General features: G+C 45.9%; 1 protein-coding gene across 2 annotated transcripts in view; it reads right to left on the bottom strand.

Annotated features, from left to right (window-relative positions):
• CLPB (caseinolytic mitochondrial matrix peptidase chaperone subunit B) overlaps positions 1 to 16,628 on the bottom strand; it is a 142,252-nt gene that overhangs the window by 30,466 nt on the left and 95,158 nt on the right. For both annotated transcript variants that reach the window (NM_001015625.1, XM_005216185.5), the window contains 1 exon segment: positions 5,357 to 5,454. In NM_001015625.1, the coding sequence (NP_001015625.1) occupies positions 5,357 to 5,454 (98 nt within the window).

Below are 16,628 nucleotides of genomic sequence, written 5' to 3' on the forward strand. Positions count from 1 at the left end.
TAAATAGACGTGACAACTGAATCCAACTTTGGATCCAAAATTTTTTTTCCTTGTAAAACGAACTATTGGGACAACTGGTGAGATGTGAATAACATCTGTAGATTAGTTAATATTAATGCTCTGATTCTGAGAATTGTATTGAGGTTATATAGAAAATGTCCTTTATTTTTTAGGACCTTCATACAAGTATTTGGGGGTAAAGGGGATCATGTATATACAACTCGCAAATAGTTCAGAAAAATTATATATCTTTATATTATTCATCTCTACATAATAAAGCAAGTATGATAAAATGTTAACAACCAGTAATATAGGTGGAAGTTTATGGGAATTTGCTGTACTATTTTTGAAGTTTTGTAAAAATAAAAGTGAAATAAATCAGGACAATGCTTACCCTTGAGGGACAGATAGTGACTGGAAGGGAGTATGATACAAATGAATGCTTGTAATAGTCTACTTCTTGATTAGGTATATTCAGTTTGTGAAATTAACAGTGAGCTGTATAGTTATGAGTACGTTATACAAATATATTTCAACAAACGATTTTTTAAAAGTTAAAAGAGAAAGAATGCAAAGGTGTATCCCCATAAAGCATGGAGTGCTCTGTCTGGCCCATGGAGAACCTATAACGAAGGTCAGATGGTGTTGTCTGGGCCAAGCACAGAGCCAGGCATGCAGCACACCAGCACTTGAAATGAGATGCAAAGCAGGGAGCAGGCTCGGTGAGGCAGGGAAGGGGGTTTCTCTTCATCCTAAGCCAGGCGGAACATAACCCTCTACGTTCCTGTATACCTCACCCCTTCTCTCCTGATGGCTTCCTCCAGATCTGATGGGAGCACCCAGGCGTGCAGCCTGGAATGCGGGGCCCAGGGGAGCCCTGCATCCCCAGCTACCCCTGCAGCAAATGAAAAAATACACAGACAGGAAATGTGCTTGTGATTCTGTCACTGGGATATGCAAATAAAATATATATGATAGACCTATCTGCCTAATATTCCTGCCAATTCATTCTCTGGGTGTGATTAAAATGAGCAATAAATTCCTCGTGAGTCTCGGTGGAGTGAGGATCTGGGAGTGGAGATGCGGGCTGCCACCAGCACGTCCCCCTCAGCTGAATATTCATCATGGAATAGCTTCCCATATTTTTGTTTTATCTGCCATCATGTGCGCAGAGATATATTTCCACCTCTCTGTTGTCTCTTAGTTAAGATGTGAAAATGGTCTAAGCTTTAAGTATTAAACCCTTCAGCTTGTGAAATCCTTCAAAGTGAGATCACAGGTTACCTTCTCTGTGAAGCCTGCCCTGCTCATTCTGCCTGGAGGTGATCCATGCTTTCTTAGAACCCCCACAAGCTCTGTGTGGACCCCTCCTAAGGCACAAGTCAGCCTGTGAGTATCAGAGCTAAGAGTGCCTGCATCTCCCCATCTTCCTCTCCTGATACCCAGCTCAGGAGACAGGAGCTGGGCTTCATCCACCTCTCGATCTTAGGGGGCCTAGGAGGCTTCCACACACACAGACTGCTGAGAGAACTAAGCAAATAAGCCATGAGAAACAAATCATTTAGGCCACTTAAAGTGACAGAGATTCTTAGATAAGTGACATATTTTAAAAGGCAGAATAAAATTAAAAATTAGGCTTATGGATAATTCTAAAATGGGAAAACCATGAAGAAATAATAAGTGAAAAAACATAGATTCCAAACATGGAACTAGGGTCATAACTCAAATACCTTCAGGACCAAGAAGGAAATATAAATGCCTGACAGGTAAGCACATAACACGATAGGAAACAGATACCTGTGGCTGGAGAGTCCACATTACAACCTCTAAGGCATTACACTCACATTTAAAAAAAACTCTGAACTGGCAAAATAAAAGGTGGCTGCCAGTTTGAGGCCCATGGTTTATACAGTAGGCTATCAACCAGGCTAAGAAAAAAACCCACTTATGTATAGATATGGTCCAGAAAAGGTAAATGTAGTATCATAAGAGGAATGGTCTGATTCGTATCTCAATAGCTGCTTATAATAGCCTGATTTTCAAAAGTCACGTTTTATTTTACCTTCAGTTTTCTCACCTATAAAAGGGGGGGAAATAAGAGCTACCTCATAGCTTTGTTACAGCATTAGAAAAATTATATATTCGAGACCTGGCAGAGTGCCTAGATGCACTTGATAAATGGTACCTACTATGACTATAAATAATTAAAAACATTAATAATAGTTATGTACAGATAGTAGGGCTAAAATGCTTTTAAGTGAGAGTCAGTTCAGTTGACATCTCTTTCAGGTAGCCTTCCTTGATCTCCTAGGCAGGATTAGAAGCCACCATGGGTTGCCACAGTCCCTGGGCTTCCCTGGGACTGATGACTCAGTGATGTCACACTTTACTTGTCTGTTTCCTCACCAGACTGTGAGCTCCTTGAGGGGTTCACCCAGATATCTTCTTCCCACCTAGCCCAGAACCTGGCATACAGATGTCATTTATAAATATGCACTGACTTATTTAATTATCTTCATTTTATACTGTCCAGATTTTCCATAATGGGAAAGATGACTTTTATAATTACAGATTTTCTATAAAGAGTACATATTTGACTATAGAGAGGCAAGTAAAGGCGGAAGAGGCTGAGCTGGATGGCAGGGAGATGCCGGATGGACAGAAGGGGAGGAAGATAAGATCAGAGTGGTGGTAATCCGTGTCTAGACAAAGAGCCAGGACATGAGGTCTGAGGCTGGAGCCTCAGCACCCTCCAGGCCTGAATCATTATGTCACTGACATAGGGCCTGAACTCGAGAGCTGAGCAGCTGATACTTACTTCCTGGCAGAGGGTGACATAACCCAATCTAAAGCAGTGTTTCCCCCCTGAAACTCTTCCTCACAGTTTTGAAGAGGTAGTTTTTTTTGCAACCTGGAGAAAAAGAGCAGAGCAGAAAGAATGGGAGACCATGGAGATGCTGAGCAACTGAGAGAAAGACAATGCTGCTGATGTCCAGGGAGAGCTGAGGGTGGTTCACGTGGGTAGAATCTGAGGGGACCCCAGAGCAATCAGGTGGAGGTGCTCAGCAGACAGCTGAACATTACAGAAGAGGAAATCCAGCCTGTGTAAAGGGATCAAATGCAGAGAGGTGATGACAGAGAAAGAGTCTTCATGTTGAGAGGTGACAAAACCCCTGGCTGGCTCTGAGTGGTCTTCTAGCCTCAAAAGGCAGCCCCTGCCCTGGCTCACAGCTCTGTGAGGGGGCTCCTTCTGGAAGCAGCCACCCATTAAGCCTGGCTCTGTCCTAGCCCTGGCACTGAATCCATTTCCTCTCTCCCCTCCTCCTCACAGCCGTCTCTGTGCCCACGTGCTGTCTCTCCTTTCCCGGCCAGATGCCCCACTGCCTTCAGCCTTTTCTCATGGCACAGTTCTGCTTGCCTGCCTGCTGCCCACCTCTGCACAGATTCTGAGAGCTCACTCTACTCAGAAGGTAGCCCTCTGTGGTCTAGAAGGATCTGACTGGCACAGAGGCAGCAACTGCCACTTACTCATTTGGGACACTGACTTTGTATTGATATGGCTGACATCAAGACATTTCCTGGGCAGCCAAATTTCATTAGGGTCCCTCAGCAGCCCTAACCCTTCCATCCCTGCTGATATGAAGAGGTCTGTTCTCCTGCTTTACGTGACCAGACCAGTGCTGGCCCTATGTCACACGACCTGACAAAACAGGAGTAATTTTGGCCAAGGGCAGCGCTGGCTCTCAGGGGACAGTGGCTTGGCCTCAAAGGGGAGATAATGACAGGGATGCAGTCCCTGAGGTGATGTGAAACAGTCCTCAGAGATTTCCTTAGAGAATAGGGGAAGCAGACCCAACTCTAGGGCAGGAACATGGGATTAGCTGTGTCCAATAAGTTGTGAGTGGAAGTAAAGGGTCCTACTTCCAGGCTGAGCATGTAGCTGCCAGTGGGAGGCCCTCCAGGGTACTCTCTTCCAGAGGGCGGCTGCTCTGCAGTGAGGTCCCTCAGCATCGCGGATGAGCAGAGCCCACCTCTGCTGACCCATGATGGATGATGGACGTGTAGCATGAGGTAAAAATGAATCTTTGTTGTTTTAAGCCACTGAAATTTGGGGTTGTTACAAGAGCATGACCTAGTTTATCCTGATGCTACACAGACCAGCGGTATATTGAATGGAACCACAGAAACCATTCAGTCACAGTGTTTTCATTTCACAGAGGTAAACTGAGCTTCAGGAGCAGAAGCCCTTGCCCGAGGTCAGTCAGTCAGTGAGGGGGTGAGATCACAACCCCAGCTGAGTGCTCAGTCAGGTGACCTAACCTAAGTGCTCTTACTCAAGACACACAGAGTGTCTGCCACTAGGTGGGACCTGCCACTCTTAATCATCTCAAAGTACTGCAGCCAATTTGCCAGAGAAAGATTCCACGAAGCTGGAAAAAGCCCAAGACTGACAGTCAGAAACCAAGCTTCCAGTTCCTGTCCTGCCAGTGAACCTACCACGGGATCTTAGTAACAGTTTTGATGTTAACTCGCTCTGGGACCAAGAGCAAGTCACAACACACCCCTGGGCTCCAGTTTCCCCAGGAAGAAAAGAAATCATTTGATCGAGGTTTCAGAGATTTAAAATGTGTGCCCCATAGCACAGCTTCCATGGAGGCTACCCAGGGGGGAAGGATAGGCTCTCCTTCAACCAGAACAGCTCTATTTTCCTCTGACTTATTTATTTTACTTTGATAAGATTTCCCATCTACTGGACTTGATGGTTTCTCAGGTCCCAGCTCTGACATTTGTGACTCTAGTTCTTAGATTCTGCCAAGTACTTTCTAAGTTATAGCTGGGTGGCTGAGAGGAACAGAAGGCAGCCTGTTTTTAGAAGGTTCAAAGTCTGGATGAGAAAATCAAATTAAGATGAAGATTGTTTTGCCTCATACTCTACATAAGGATCTCTGGAGTGTATATGGAGGGAAGGGCTGAGGGAAAAGTTCTAGAAGGAGAGATGATGGAAAAGAGTTACTTGATGAGGCTGCAGAGTGCATGAGACCTGAGGAAATAGTACTGAGGCGAAGATTTTGTCCTGCTATCCCCTCTCCTTCATGGAAGGAGCTGGAAGGCTCACTACCTCAGAAACTGAATTTAAAAGTTAGTCCTCAGAAGCCAGAAGTGGCCCAGGCTGCTTCTTGGTCAGTAAAGGGGATGCCTCCTATTCTTGATAAGAGGAGGCTGGATTTGTATTTAAATAGACAATAATCCTCTAAGGAGAAGTGGCCTTTGGTGTAGAGTCTGACATAATTTAATGAGTGAAAGATGAAATGAAGCATGGAGTGCCCACAGGCCTTCTCCTTTCTTTGAGACTTACCTTGGTCTCAGAAGTCCTTAAAAGCTTCATCACCTCCCCTTCTCGGGCATAATCCAAGGGTGTGTGTCCCATTTCATTCCTCTGCAAGGGATTGGCTCCTGACAGGAGGAGAAGGAGAAACAGAGCCTCTGTGAGTGATCAGTGGACCCTCAGCCTTCCCTGGGAGGTGGCATAGGCCTTGACTTCAGTGTAAGGAATACTCACAGAAATATGGAGCAACAAAACCTAAGAGATTGAAACACATGTCAAGTTACTCTGAGAGAGGAGCTCTAGGTCTTCTCTGACACAGAAGTAAGGGTATTAAGGCTCCTACATGTGCATGCATACATGCAAAAACTCACTACCCACAGAGAGTTGCCACACACACAGATGTGCTATACACACACATAGGTGTGCTGTGCCCACAAAAATATACACAGCTGAACATGCTAACAAATATACCAATACACAGATTAATACACCCCAACTCCAATGCATTCTTCATTAAAATGGCTGCATTATCAAATTTGTTTGTATACAGATGAATATTCATTCACAAAAATCATATAGAAATCTAAAGCACAGAGTATCCCAGGTAATGACAAGGCCCCTTCTTTCTGCTCTCTGCCTCTCCCTCTGCTTAATGCTTCTTTTCCCTGCTCACTTCCTGCCTGCTAGAGTCAGCTGAGCTCTGGCCATCATCAGCAACCCCACTGTGCCAGCCCTCACCTGTGCTACTTGTTGCTGCGTGTGCACTCAGGCAGGCATCTCCTCCAGTCATTGGTTCCCATGATTCAAAGACAAAGAACTTGAAGTATAACAAAAAGAAGAGGCTTACTTGGGGCCATGTATCTACCTTCTCTCACTTATAAGTGCCGGCAGCTAGGCAGCTGATGAGCCTGTGTAAAGTGTCTGCTTGGTGTAGAGCTTTGACAGTCATGGAAGATAGGCTACTTTAACCCCCACACTGTCAGAATCTCCTCCCCAAAGCCCAGATCTGGGCACCTCACTCTTCTCTTCGAAAACTGACCATTCCATTCAATCTGTCCAACCCTGAATGAGCTGGGACTCAGGACATGGAAGAATCAGATCTGGTCCTGGCCCAAAGCACCCCTCTCAAGAACTATGTGTTAAATGGAACATTAAAGTAACAAACAAACAAATACTCCTTGACCTTTATTGCTAAGGAAGTGCGTTGTCTATACTTCAATAAGGGTTAAGACACAGTCCCTGCCATGAGGATGTAGTAAGTTGGCCAGGGACACTAAACGCACAGGAAAGGCTGCGTCACCATGAGGCCTGGCTCAGAGGGGATATTCAGGCACTGTTTGCTGATGGACAGTAAAAATCAGTGTTTCTCAATCCCAGGCTGAGGCAGCATTCATATCACGATATAAAACCATTCCAATTGAAACTCTCTGCTTCTTTAAGGACTATAAACTCATCAACGATGATAGTCATTTATTAAGCATTTACATATGGCTGTCTGCCGTGGCTGCAGAGGAAGAAGCATGGGAGGAGGAGGGGAAAGGAGCAGAGAGCGTGAAGCATGACCCAGACCAAGGAAGCTTATTATCAGTAAGAAAAATTAATACTTTTTTACATGATTCTATTTTCTAATAGGAAGCTAGTACAAAATAAAATATTTAGATAACTTTTAATCACAATTCACATACCTTTCAAGGTACACAATTCAGTAGTTTTAAATACACTTCCATCATCATGTAAGCCTCACCAGTATCTAATTCCAGATCATTTTAATCATCTTGAAAAGAAACCCCATCACCATTATCAGAGACACTCGCCACTTCCCCCAACCCCAGAAACCATTAGTCTGCTTTTTGTCCCTATATGTGCCTACGCTTGACATTTCACATAAATGGTGTGGTCTTTTGCATCTGGCTTAATTTACCATGTTTTCAAGGTTCATCCATGATGTAGCACATGTCATTCATGCCACAACATGAATGTAGGAATATAGCATGTACTTCATTCTTTTATGGCTGAATAATAGTGCATCCTGTGGACATACCTTATTTTGTTATTCATCAAGCTCATATGCATTTGATTTGCTTTCCCCTTTTGGCTATTATGAATATGCTATGAATATTTGTGTACAAGTCTGTCTGAGTGGATGTATTTTTCTATGTCTCTTGAGTATGTATCTAGAAGTGGTGATGATAAAAATAATAGCCACTAGTGTTTACTATGTACTCTGTATTTTATATATATTATCAACCATCCTGAGGGGTAGAAATTAAAATTCCTGTGCTATAGATGTGGAAACTCAAAGGAGATAACTAGCCCAAGGTCACAAAGCTGGTGATTTGCTTGGCTCAGGAGTCAAACCTACTCCAGGTTTTTTTAACTACAATTCTTCACACTTCAACCAGGGCAGCCACAATACACCCCTGGTGAAAAATCATTCCATGGTTTTCACTGCTTATAGGATAAAATGCAACCTCCCTAATGAGAAGAGTGTCTTCCTAACTAGCAGGCAAGTCCTCAAAGCTCAATTGGAGCCTTATTCTTTCTTTCAATTCTGTTGGTGCTTGCTTACTGGGCACTGTGTATCAGGGCCCTGTACATAGGGAGATGGGAGACTGCCAAAGCCAATGAATAGTTTTTGGGTTTTTTTTTTAATATTTCTTGATCACTCTGCAGCAACCAATACCTTGGCCACTCTCTCCTTTGAGTTATATAAACCACTTTTCAGGTTTTCCTCACACCCCTGAGACCATTCCTTCTCTGTCTCTTCTGCAGGCTCCTGGTCCCATCTTTTAGATTAGGTGCTATCTAGAGTCTAGGCACAGTTCCAGCTCTCCAGAAGCTAAAAGGGACGAGAGACGACCATGCAACAACAACTCAGGCCGAGAGTGATCAGTGTGCCGAAGGAGGGACAGCGGGCCTGTAGAGAGAGGTGCAAGAAGACCACAGTGCTAAGGGGCTTGTTCACCTGACCCAGTTTCCCAGCCAGCCCTGTTCTGTCTGGCGCTCAGCACTCAAGGCTTGAGAGGCAGGGGCAGACAGCATCGTCCCTTTCCTCAAAGCTCCTGGACCACAGCTAGGGCTGGAAGAGAGCTACAATCACTCAGTGGAAAGGCCTCTCCTCTCTGAGGCAGCCTCAAGGGGAGCTCTGTCACTGAATATGGGCTAGAGTGGCAGGAGGGTGTGGGAGAGACCTCTGGAAGGGAAAGAAAAGAAGAGCAAAGAGAAGAAGAGAACTGGGTAAGAGAGGAAAAAATAGGAGAGAGAAGGGGAGGGGGAGAAGGAGAGAGGTGAGAGAGGAAGACAGTGGAAGAAAGAACAGAGGGTGAGATTAGCTGCTTCAAACAAGTGCTGTCAGTGATCTATATTTGCTTACAGAATGAAAAATGTGTGCCATAAACATTGGCCACTGAGTAATTTCTAGTAGGAGTTGTGTCACTTCTCATAAAGGATGGGATGGGACAGGTAGGACATTTCTGCACTGGGCCAGCCAGCACAGGGATGCCGTTTAAAGCAGTGCTCGGTCTGTCTCCAGCCCAAGAGCTCTCACCCAGATTCACCCCAGCCACCCCGAGGCGGGAAGCCAGCCAGGCTCCCCAAGGTTCTGGAGCCTCGGGTCAGCATGTCTGCTCCCAGTTTAGGAAAGCTGAGGCTGGGGCGCCATGGGTAATGTCCATCTAATATTAGTCCCTCAGCCCCCGAACCCTTGCTCTGATGTTCTGACTTGACTAATTGCTGTAATAATTGATAGAACCTGACTTCTACAACTGATCGATTTCACCTCCACGACCAACGGCCACAAACCATTACACTCCAATAAATAACCACGTTGGGCCTCACCCGGCTGTCCTCTCCAGGGGCATCAGGATGGCCCATGCCCTGGCCTGACCTCACCATGCCTCCCACCCAGGGCCCCTCCGGGCCAAGCAGCTGGTCTAGAGGGTCAGGCTCCTGGGAGTAAGTCAGAGGGCTGGGCGGAGGTGGGGAGAGCTAATCGCAGGCCATCCGTCACCTCCCACTGGCTGTCTGGGGCTGGGGCCAACACCTGGAGCACCCCAGGCAGTATAGTGCAGGACTCCTCCCCTGCTCCAGATTAGTGTGTCTCAGCTTATAATATTTGATAAATAGCAGACTGGCTTCTTGGCAGCACTGCTGCGGCTGCGCCTGCCCGCTACAGCTGTGGAAGGTCACTCATTGGGGAAATATGTTTCTGTCAGTGGTATTGAAAAAAGTTCAGTGGAGTGACAGGCCTCAATTTTTCAAATTTTATTAACTCCATCCTCTTAACCATTTGTCTTGAATTCCTTCAGATTCTGGGGGATCTGTCAATAGGGCTCGGGCCAGGAAAGTAGGATGGGGGTGGATGGTCATGGACAGGTCCTGGCTGGTGCCAGTGACAGGCTGGGGTCTCAACAAGGCAGGGTAAGGGAGTGGAGCTGGTGTTGACGGGAGAGAGGGCCTGGCCCACGGGGGCCCAGGGAGCCTGCTACTCTTCTTTGGTACAGCACCTGCCTTAGGTTTGACAGCCTTATAGGCTTTCTGAGGCAAAATAGACCTTAATGGTGAGTTCTTCCAATTCCCTAAGAAGTGACCCGCCTCGACTACATTCGGAACAGGTGAGTCACCCTGACTTCCTCAAGCATGTCCAGAGCCCCATTCCAAGCTCATTGCCTGCCAAGGGGTTTCCCGCACTAAACTGAGGGCAGATTCTTTTTGCATGAGCCCCAACCTCTCTCTCTAACCCCACTCTCACCTTGGACTTCTTATAAATACCCATTCATCTTTTAAGACTCAGTTCAGGCTTCTTCTCCAGGAAACCTTCCTTATTTCCCTCTCACCCCAGATTTGGTGCGATCCTTTGTGCTCCATGAGCCTTTCTGCTTCTTTCCTACTACATTGTTCACTATGTTATAACAGTCTGTCTCCATACAGGACTGAGAACTCTCAGAAGTCAGGGTCCATGGCTGATCCACTGCTATATCCTGACTACCTAGCACAGGGGCCAACACAGAACACATGTTCAGTAAGATTTACCAAATGAATGGACTTCTTTCCAGGTGTTATCTTCCAGAGCCACACACAACATGGCCATTCTTCCTGCCCCAGAAAGGCCCTTCTCATAGCAAGTGAAGTATGTGACCATGTTCCTTATCCCAGTGGACCAAAGTCCTCAGTCTCTTTGTTAGTTCTAAACCTCTTCGTCTAGGTGGCAGGTCAGGTCAAGACCCAACACTCTCTATCTATCTCTGTGGTGGGAAGTGGGGAGGAAGTGGTTGCAGAGAGAGGCCCACTTGCCCTTCCTGGGGAGAGTGTGGAACCAGAGTGAGAGATGGGATTCAGGTCTCCTGACAGCAAGGGGCTGACAGCAAGTCTGGGGTGGCAGAGGCGAAAAGGCACATTACTCCCTCCTCCCTTGACACCACTCTGTTCTGACTTTCTGCTACCTCTGTGAATATCAAAGACAAGACAATGATGCAAAATGCAAAGAAGAAAGCTTAAAAAAAAAACAAAACCAAAAAAACCAAACCCAGTAACTGCCCTAAACAAATGTGTGAGCCTATATTATCAATAATATTGACAGGCTCCCCCACTCCCTCCCACCCCTGCAGTCCTATTGGCCATCCTGGCCTTTGAGGGATCCGGATCTACCACACCTGGTTTTCATGACTTGCCCTTTTCTCCACCTGCAGCTACCTCCCTGTCCCCGAAGAGTACACAGCCTGGAAGCCAGCACGGACGGGGGTTACTGCTCCCTGGTTGTGACTAGGGTCTTGCTTCACTTCTCTGGTGGTCATGAGCACAGCCCTGCCTACCTCAAGGGGTTCTATTTGGACTGAATAAGATGTGTAAAAAGTGTAAAAAGATAAAAAGCTGGGGGGAGAAAAGACTGTACAAACTGTACAATGTTTGTAATAACTTATACATTCATTCTTCCAAATATTTCCATGTTTTTTTTGAACCACACCACTCAGTTTGTGGATCCCCAACCGAGGAAGCACAGTCTCAACCACTGGACCACCAGAGAAGTCCCATTTTTACTGCTGACTCCTTTAGCACCTTCATCCTAATTTTTACTATTTCAACAGTCTGTTTACTATCTCCAATTAGAAGTTACTATTGAATAAGGGAAATTTCCCCCATGATCAGAGGTATCAGTGTGGAGTGATTCATTCTCTTTGGCTGTGAGCTCCCCATCAAGGACACATTCTGAGATGGGGTGGCCACACGAGAGAAGCCATGCGCCTGCCCCGTCTCCATACTCACCTTCACTCACCTCCACACTACTGTCCGGGCAACTCCTCAGGCCTAGTACCCTGGTCCCTCGTCTCCCTGACTATCCAGACCCTACCCCTTCTTCAGGGCCCCTTCTCCGGGGAGCCTCTCCACCCCTCCAACTCTCAGTGCTTATCATCCATGGGCTCCTATTATCTTCCCACTCCTCCCATTTCTAGGAGTCCACCTGTCTAGTCTTCCCAGGTAATCTGTGTGTAGCTCCTCAGGTCAGAGATGCACTGATTCTCTGTGTGTTCCCAGAGGTTGAAGGTAAAAGAGAGGAGCCCTGTCCAGGATGCTGCAGGAAGCACAGCAGTACTGGGAATAGAGCTGTGGTTCCTGAACTTTTCCCTTAGACCACACTAACCATTTCCAACAGAATCTGTATACATACGTACATGCGCACCTGAAGATATGCCTCCCAGGTAACCAAGAACTTTTACTAAGCACTGACTATATGCCATACACAGTGCTGACTACTTCCTCCTATTTAATTCTTAACAAGAATTTGATATGGCTTTCCTGGTGGCTCAGATGGTAAAGAATCTGCCTGCAATGCAGGAAACTCAGGTTTGATCCCTGGGTTGGGAATATCCCCTGGAAAAGGAAATGGCAACCCACTCCAGTGTTCTTGCCTGAAAAATCCCATGGAGAGAGGAGCCTAGCAGGGCTATAGTCCATGGGGTTGCAAAGAGTCGGACACAACTGAGCGTCTAACACACAAGAATTTGATGAAGAAAGTAGGAGAGGTATTATTTTTTCCATTTTACAAATGATTTAACTGAGTGTGGTAGAAGAGCAAGGTGAAAGACAAGCTAACATGTGTTGGGTGTTAAGGCCTTTATATGCAGTTATTCACCATACAAAGACTCCTAAGAAAATAGAGGCTTAGAGAGCTAAAATAATTTGCCCATGGTCATTCAGCAGATAAACAGTAAATCTGGGACTTATTATACTATTCTCTTTTTGAGAGAAATATATGTTTGAAATTTTACATAATAAAATGTTGATTTCTTTTTTTAAAAGAAGCCATCTGGTTTTTCCACCACATTGTGCTACTTTCCAAAGGTCCGATGACTCAAAAAGAGGGACAAATCATCTTTCCTCTTCCCTACCAACATGCTCAGATGCTCCAAAGCCAAGTTTGGGGGGTGTTTCCAGAGGCAGGTTTGGGGTAGACAGTTTTGTTGAAAGGGTACAAAATGGAACTCCTTTTCTTCCGAGTCAGGACGCCCCTCTCCAGGGTGAATGATGATCCACATAAGTTGGTCCCCAGGTCATTTGGAAGTCTGAACCCTCTGACACACACTCTGGTGGATCCCTTGTCTTCAGGGAGGTGGATTTCTGAAGTTCATGGAAGAGAGCTTTTGCCTCCTGGCTGGACCCAGCCCTCATTAATCACTGATTACTGACTTTGAGGCAGGAATGGCCACACACAGCGGAATCTGACTGGTTCTTGTCCAGAGGGAGAACCCAGATTGGTAGGAGACAGATAGGGACAGAAACAATGACAATATAGTATGGTGTCAGGGGGACAAGGAGAAAAGGATGATGAATCCCCTCCCCCATTACAAGGGAGACGTATCCTGGGGTGTCTCGGGACAATCCTGAGCACACAATGGAGAAATGTGGGCCGACTGCCATTCCGTGTGGAGGGTTCGTGAGTGACAGTGGACTAACCAGACCCACAGGGCAGGGCGGAGCGACGGACAGATCAGAGGTCACAGAAGAAAGTTTCCAATGGCAGCAAAAAGGCTTGGTCCTGGTTCAGTATGTTCACCCCTGATATGGGGATGGCCTAGTCACCAAATCTATCTAGACTTCAGATTTGCGTGGGAAGAGGTCCAAATACATGTAGAAGACGGACATTAAGAGCTAAACAAACGAGATGAAAATGAATGGCAATAAATGGGAAGTCATGGATTTGGAATGACAAAGTAGAGATTGTTCTGGAAGAGTGACTGAGATAGGAAATGGTTTAGAAGCCACGTGGAAAAACGTGGTTTAAGGAACTGGAGGTTTAGGCTAGAGGCAAGATAGCTCAGGAAAACATGCCTGCATTTTCAGGTATTTGAAGGGCCATCATGTGCAACAGGGACTAGATTTATTCTACATGGACCCAACAGTAAAACTTTAAGACCCTTGCAAGCAAATTTTGGCTCAATATTTGAAACTGCTAAGCATCAGAAAATCCAAAGATAGAATGTGAGCAACCTCAGGAACAAATGCGATTCCCCCTGCACTGGAAGTGTTCAAGCACTGAATGGATGACTGTGTGGCAGGTCTACTATTTACACATCCGTTTACAGAGGTTTTATCAAGATTGTTAATTTGTGTTTCTGCATTCATTCAGAGATACTTCTGGAGAGCGCTCTATGTGTCTGGCCCAGTGCCAGGTGCTGGGGACACAAAAGTGAATAAGATGACCCTGTCCTTGCCCTCAGGGAGTTCCTGGTTCTGTTGAGAGCAGATGGACAAGTTTATTCCAACAGTAACTTGTGTTCTGATTACAGGCCTCAGCATAGGGGAGGCTGGCTTTGGCTTAGGTTAAATCAAAGAGTTTCTGTGGAAATTCAAACACGTTTGGTTACCAAAGGCCATGGTTTTATCAAGGTCAAATCACTTCTGTAAACCTACTATTGGCTGTGGAAACAGAAGTATACACTGAAGCACAGTCTGTGAAGTTTTGTGCCCGATGTCTTGCTCTCAAGAGCCCCAAATAAGTCGCTTCACATGTCTGACTCTGTGTGACCCCATGGACTGTAGCCTGCCAGGCCCCTCTGTCCATGGGATTCTCCAGGAAAGAATGCTGGAGTGGAGTGGGTTGGCATGCCCTCCTCCAGGGGATCTTTCCGACACAGGGATGGAACCCATGTCTCTTATGTCTCCTGCACTAGCAGGCAGGTTCTTCAGCACTAGCGCCACCTGGGAAGCCCAAAATTTGGTTTTTGGCTGGGACTGTTTATGTGCCTACAGATTGTCTTACAAGTGGCTGTGGTGTCAGGGTGAAGTGATTTAGTCAGAGGCCTACCCAACTCTCCATTTCTTACCCACCCTATGGGGACTGCTTCAGCACAGACATAAACATGCTCCTGCCGTTACCTTATTGCACTCGTCACATGGGGAGGCTAGAAGGCTTGATTCAGGGATATGATTGGATTTTAAATCCCAGTCTCCCAGGATTTTAATTACTGGTCTGGGGCAGCAGGGCTAGGCGCTGGCTGCCTTTGGATGGAGGAGGTCGATACGCCACTCCACAACATATTGAGCCACAATGCCTGCAGACTCTATTGCTCTATTTAATCATCTTTTGCAAAATTTACAGTGGAACAGGAGGGATCAATACAGAATTTATCACATTCTCTTGTAAATATGAGCTGGGAAAGAGTTCCAGGCAGTTTGTTACTGAGTGGGAGGGAACATGTCTGTGTACAGCTGGGCATTAGGAGATGAGACAAAATCCATACTTCTTGGCATAAGCTACAGATGCTCAGCCAGTCTCTCTGAAGCCTGAAGACAAGCTCAATGGGAAGAATACTGATTCATTCACTCATGTGATCAACCAACCAACATTCCAGAGCACCTATTTCATGCTGAATCCTGTATAAGGTCGAGGAACACAAATGGAGTTCTGCTCTTGAGATCAAAATCACAGATTCCACAGTGGCTCTGCCACTTACTAGTGGTGGAATATGGAATATGGAATAAACAACAAGTTACTTAACAGCCTAATGCCTCTGTGCATGCATATGGAAAACATAGGTAATAAGAGTGTTAAACTTGCAAAGATATTTTAAGTATTGAAAGAGATAAAGCCTTAGTTCAGAGCTTGGTACAAAGTTAGAACTCAATAAATTACAGCTATTGTTATTTTTACTACAATTATCATTATTAAGTACCCCTTCCTATAAAGTGTCTCACTAATGGTATATGTGCAGAGATGGAGGTGTTGAGCAGGGGGCCAGCCCCCCTTTCTCTTTAGTAGACAGAAGGGAGACTGAGTGGCCTTCCATAGGTTAGAGACCTAGTTAGGGCTCTACTGGCAGCAGAATCAGAAGAACAGAGGGAAGAGAGAATAAGAGGAGACGCATGCTAAGCTCTGTTTTTTGAAACTTCAGTTGTAATCTCTAAAACAATAAAATAGCTTCCGAGGGAATTTCCTCGTGGTCCAGTGGTTTGGGTTCCACACTTCCACTGCAGGGGGCATGGGTTCCATCACTGGTGGGAGAACTATGATCTCACATGCTGCACAGTATGGCCAGAAAAGAAAAAAAGGCTTCCTAAAACTGCTGTGGGGTAACAGCATGAGAAGCGATTCACTTTACGTGAGCAAACCAGGAAAAGCGACAAGAAGAGACATAAATGAGTTGGTTCTTGAAGGCTAAGTGGGGGTTTGATAGGTGGAGAAGTGGGGAAAGGGCATTCCAGTGACAGAAAAGTAAGCAAGCAAAGGTCTGGAGGCAGGAAAGACTCCCTTCAGGGAATGAGGAGCTGACTGGGCCTATGGCAGAGACAGCTCCTGTGTGCCCAGGCCCACCTGGCTGCAGACAGGGCCCTGGTTAGCCTATCAAGTGCTGGTCCCAATCCTGAAGCAATCATCCCCAGCTGCTCTTGGAGATAGGGTGGAAGAAGATTCCCAGTGGACCGCAGAGAGATGTGCATGCTAAATTAGACATCTGAGCGTTATCTCACAAGCATAAGAAATTACTGCAGGTTTCCAAACAGTGCAGTAGTGGGGTTTTGCAGGGTAAAGGTTGGTTTGGAAAGGAGCCTAGAGGTAGGGAGACCAAGAAGTCTTTTCCAACAGTCTAGGTGAGAGGGACAAAGTCTGAACCAGAGTATGGGGACAGAGGGGAGAAGATGCACTTGAGAGAAAACTCTAAGAAAGATGAGTGTGGTAAAAAGTGAGGGCAAAGTCATCAGACACTTTAAAATCCTTTTTTGTTTGGGTGACAGGTATTGATGATGCCATTCACCAACTAGGAAATATGGAAGAAAGTCTGGGGGACAGGGCTGGGTTTGGTTCATTGAG

The sequence above is a fragment of the Bos taurus genome, chromosome 15 (genome assembly GCF_002263795.3).
Source record: "Bos taurus isolate L1 Dominette 01449 registration number 42190680 breed Hereford chromosome 15, ARS-UCD2.0, whole genome shotgun sequence".
Classification (NCBI taxonomy): domain Eukaryota; kingdom Metazoa; phylum Chordata; class Mammalia; order Artiodactyla; family Bovidae; genus Bos; species Bos taurus.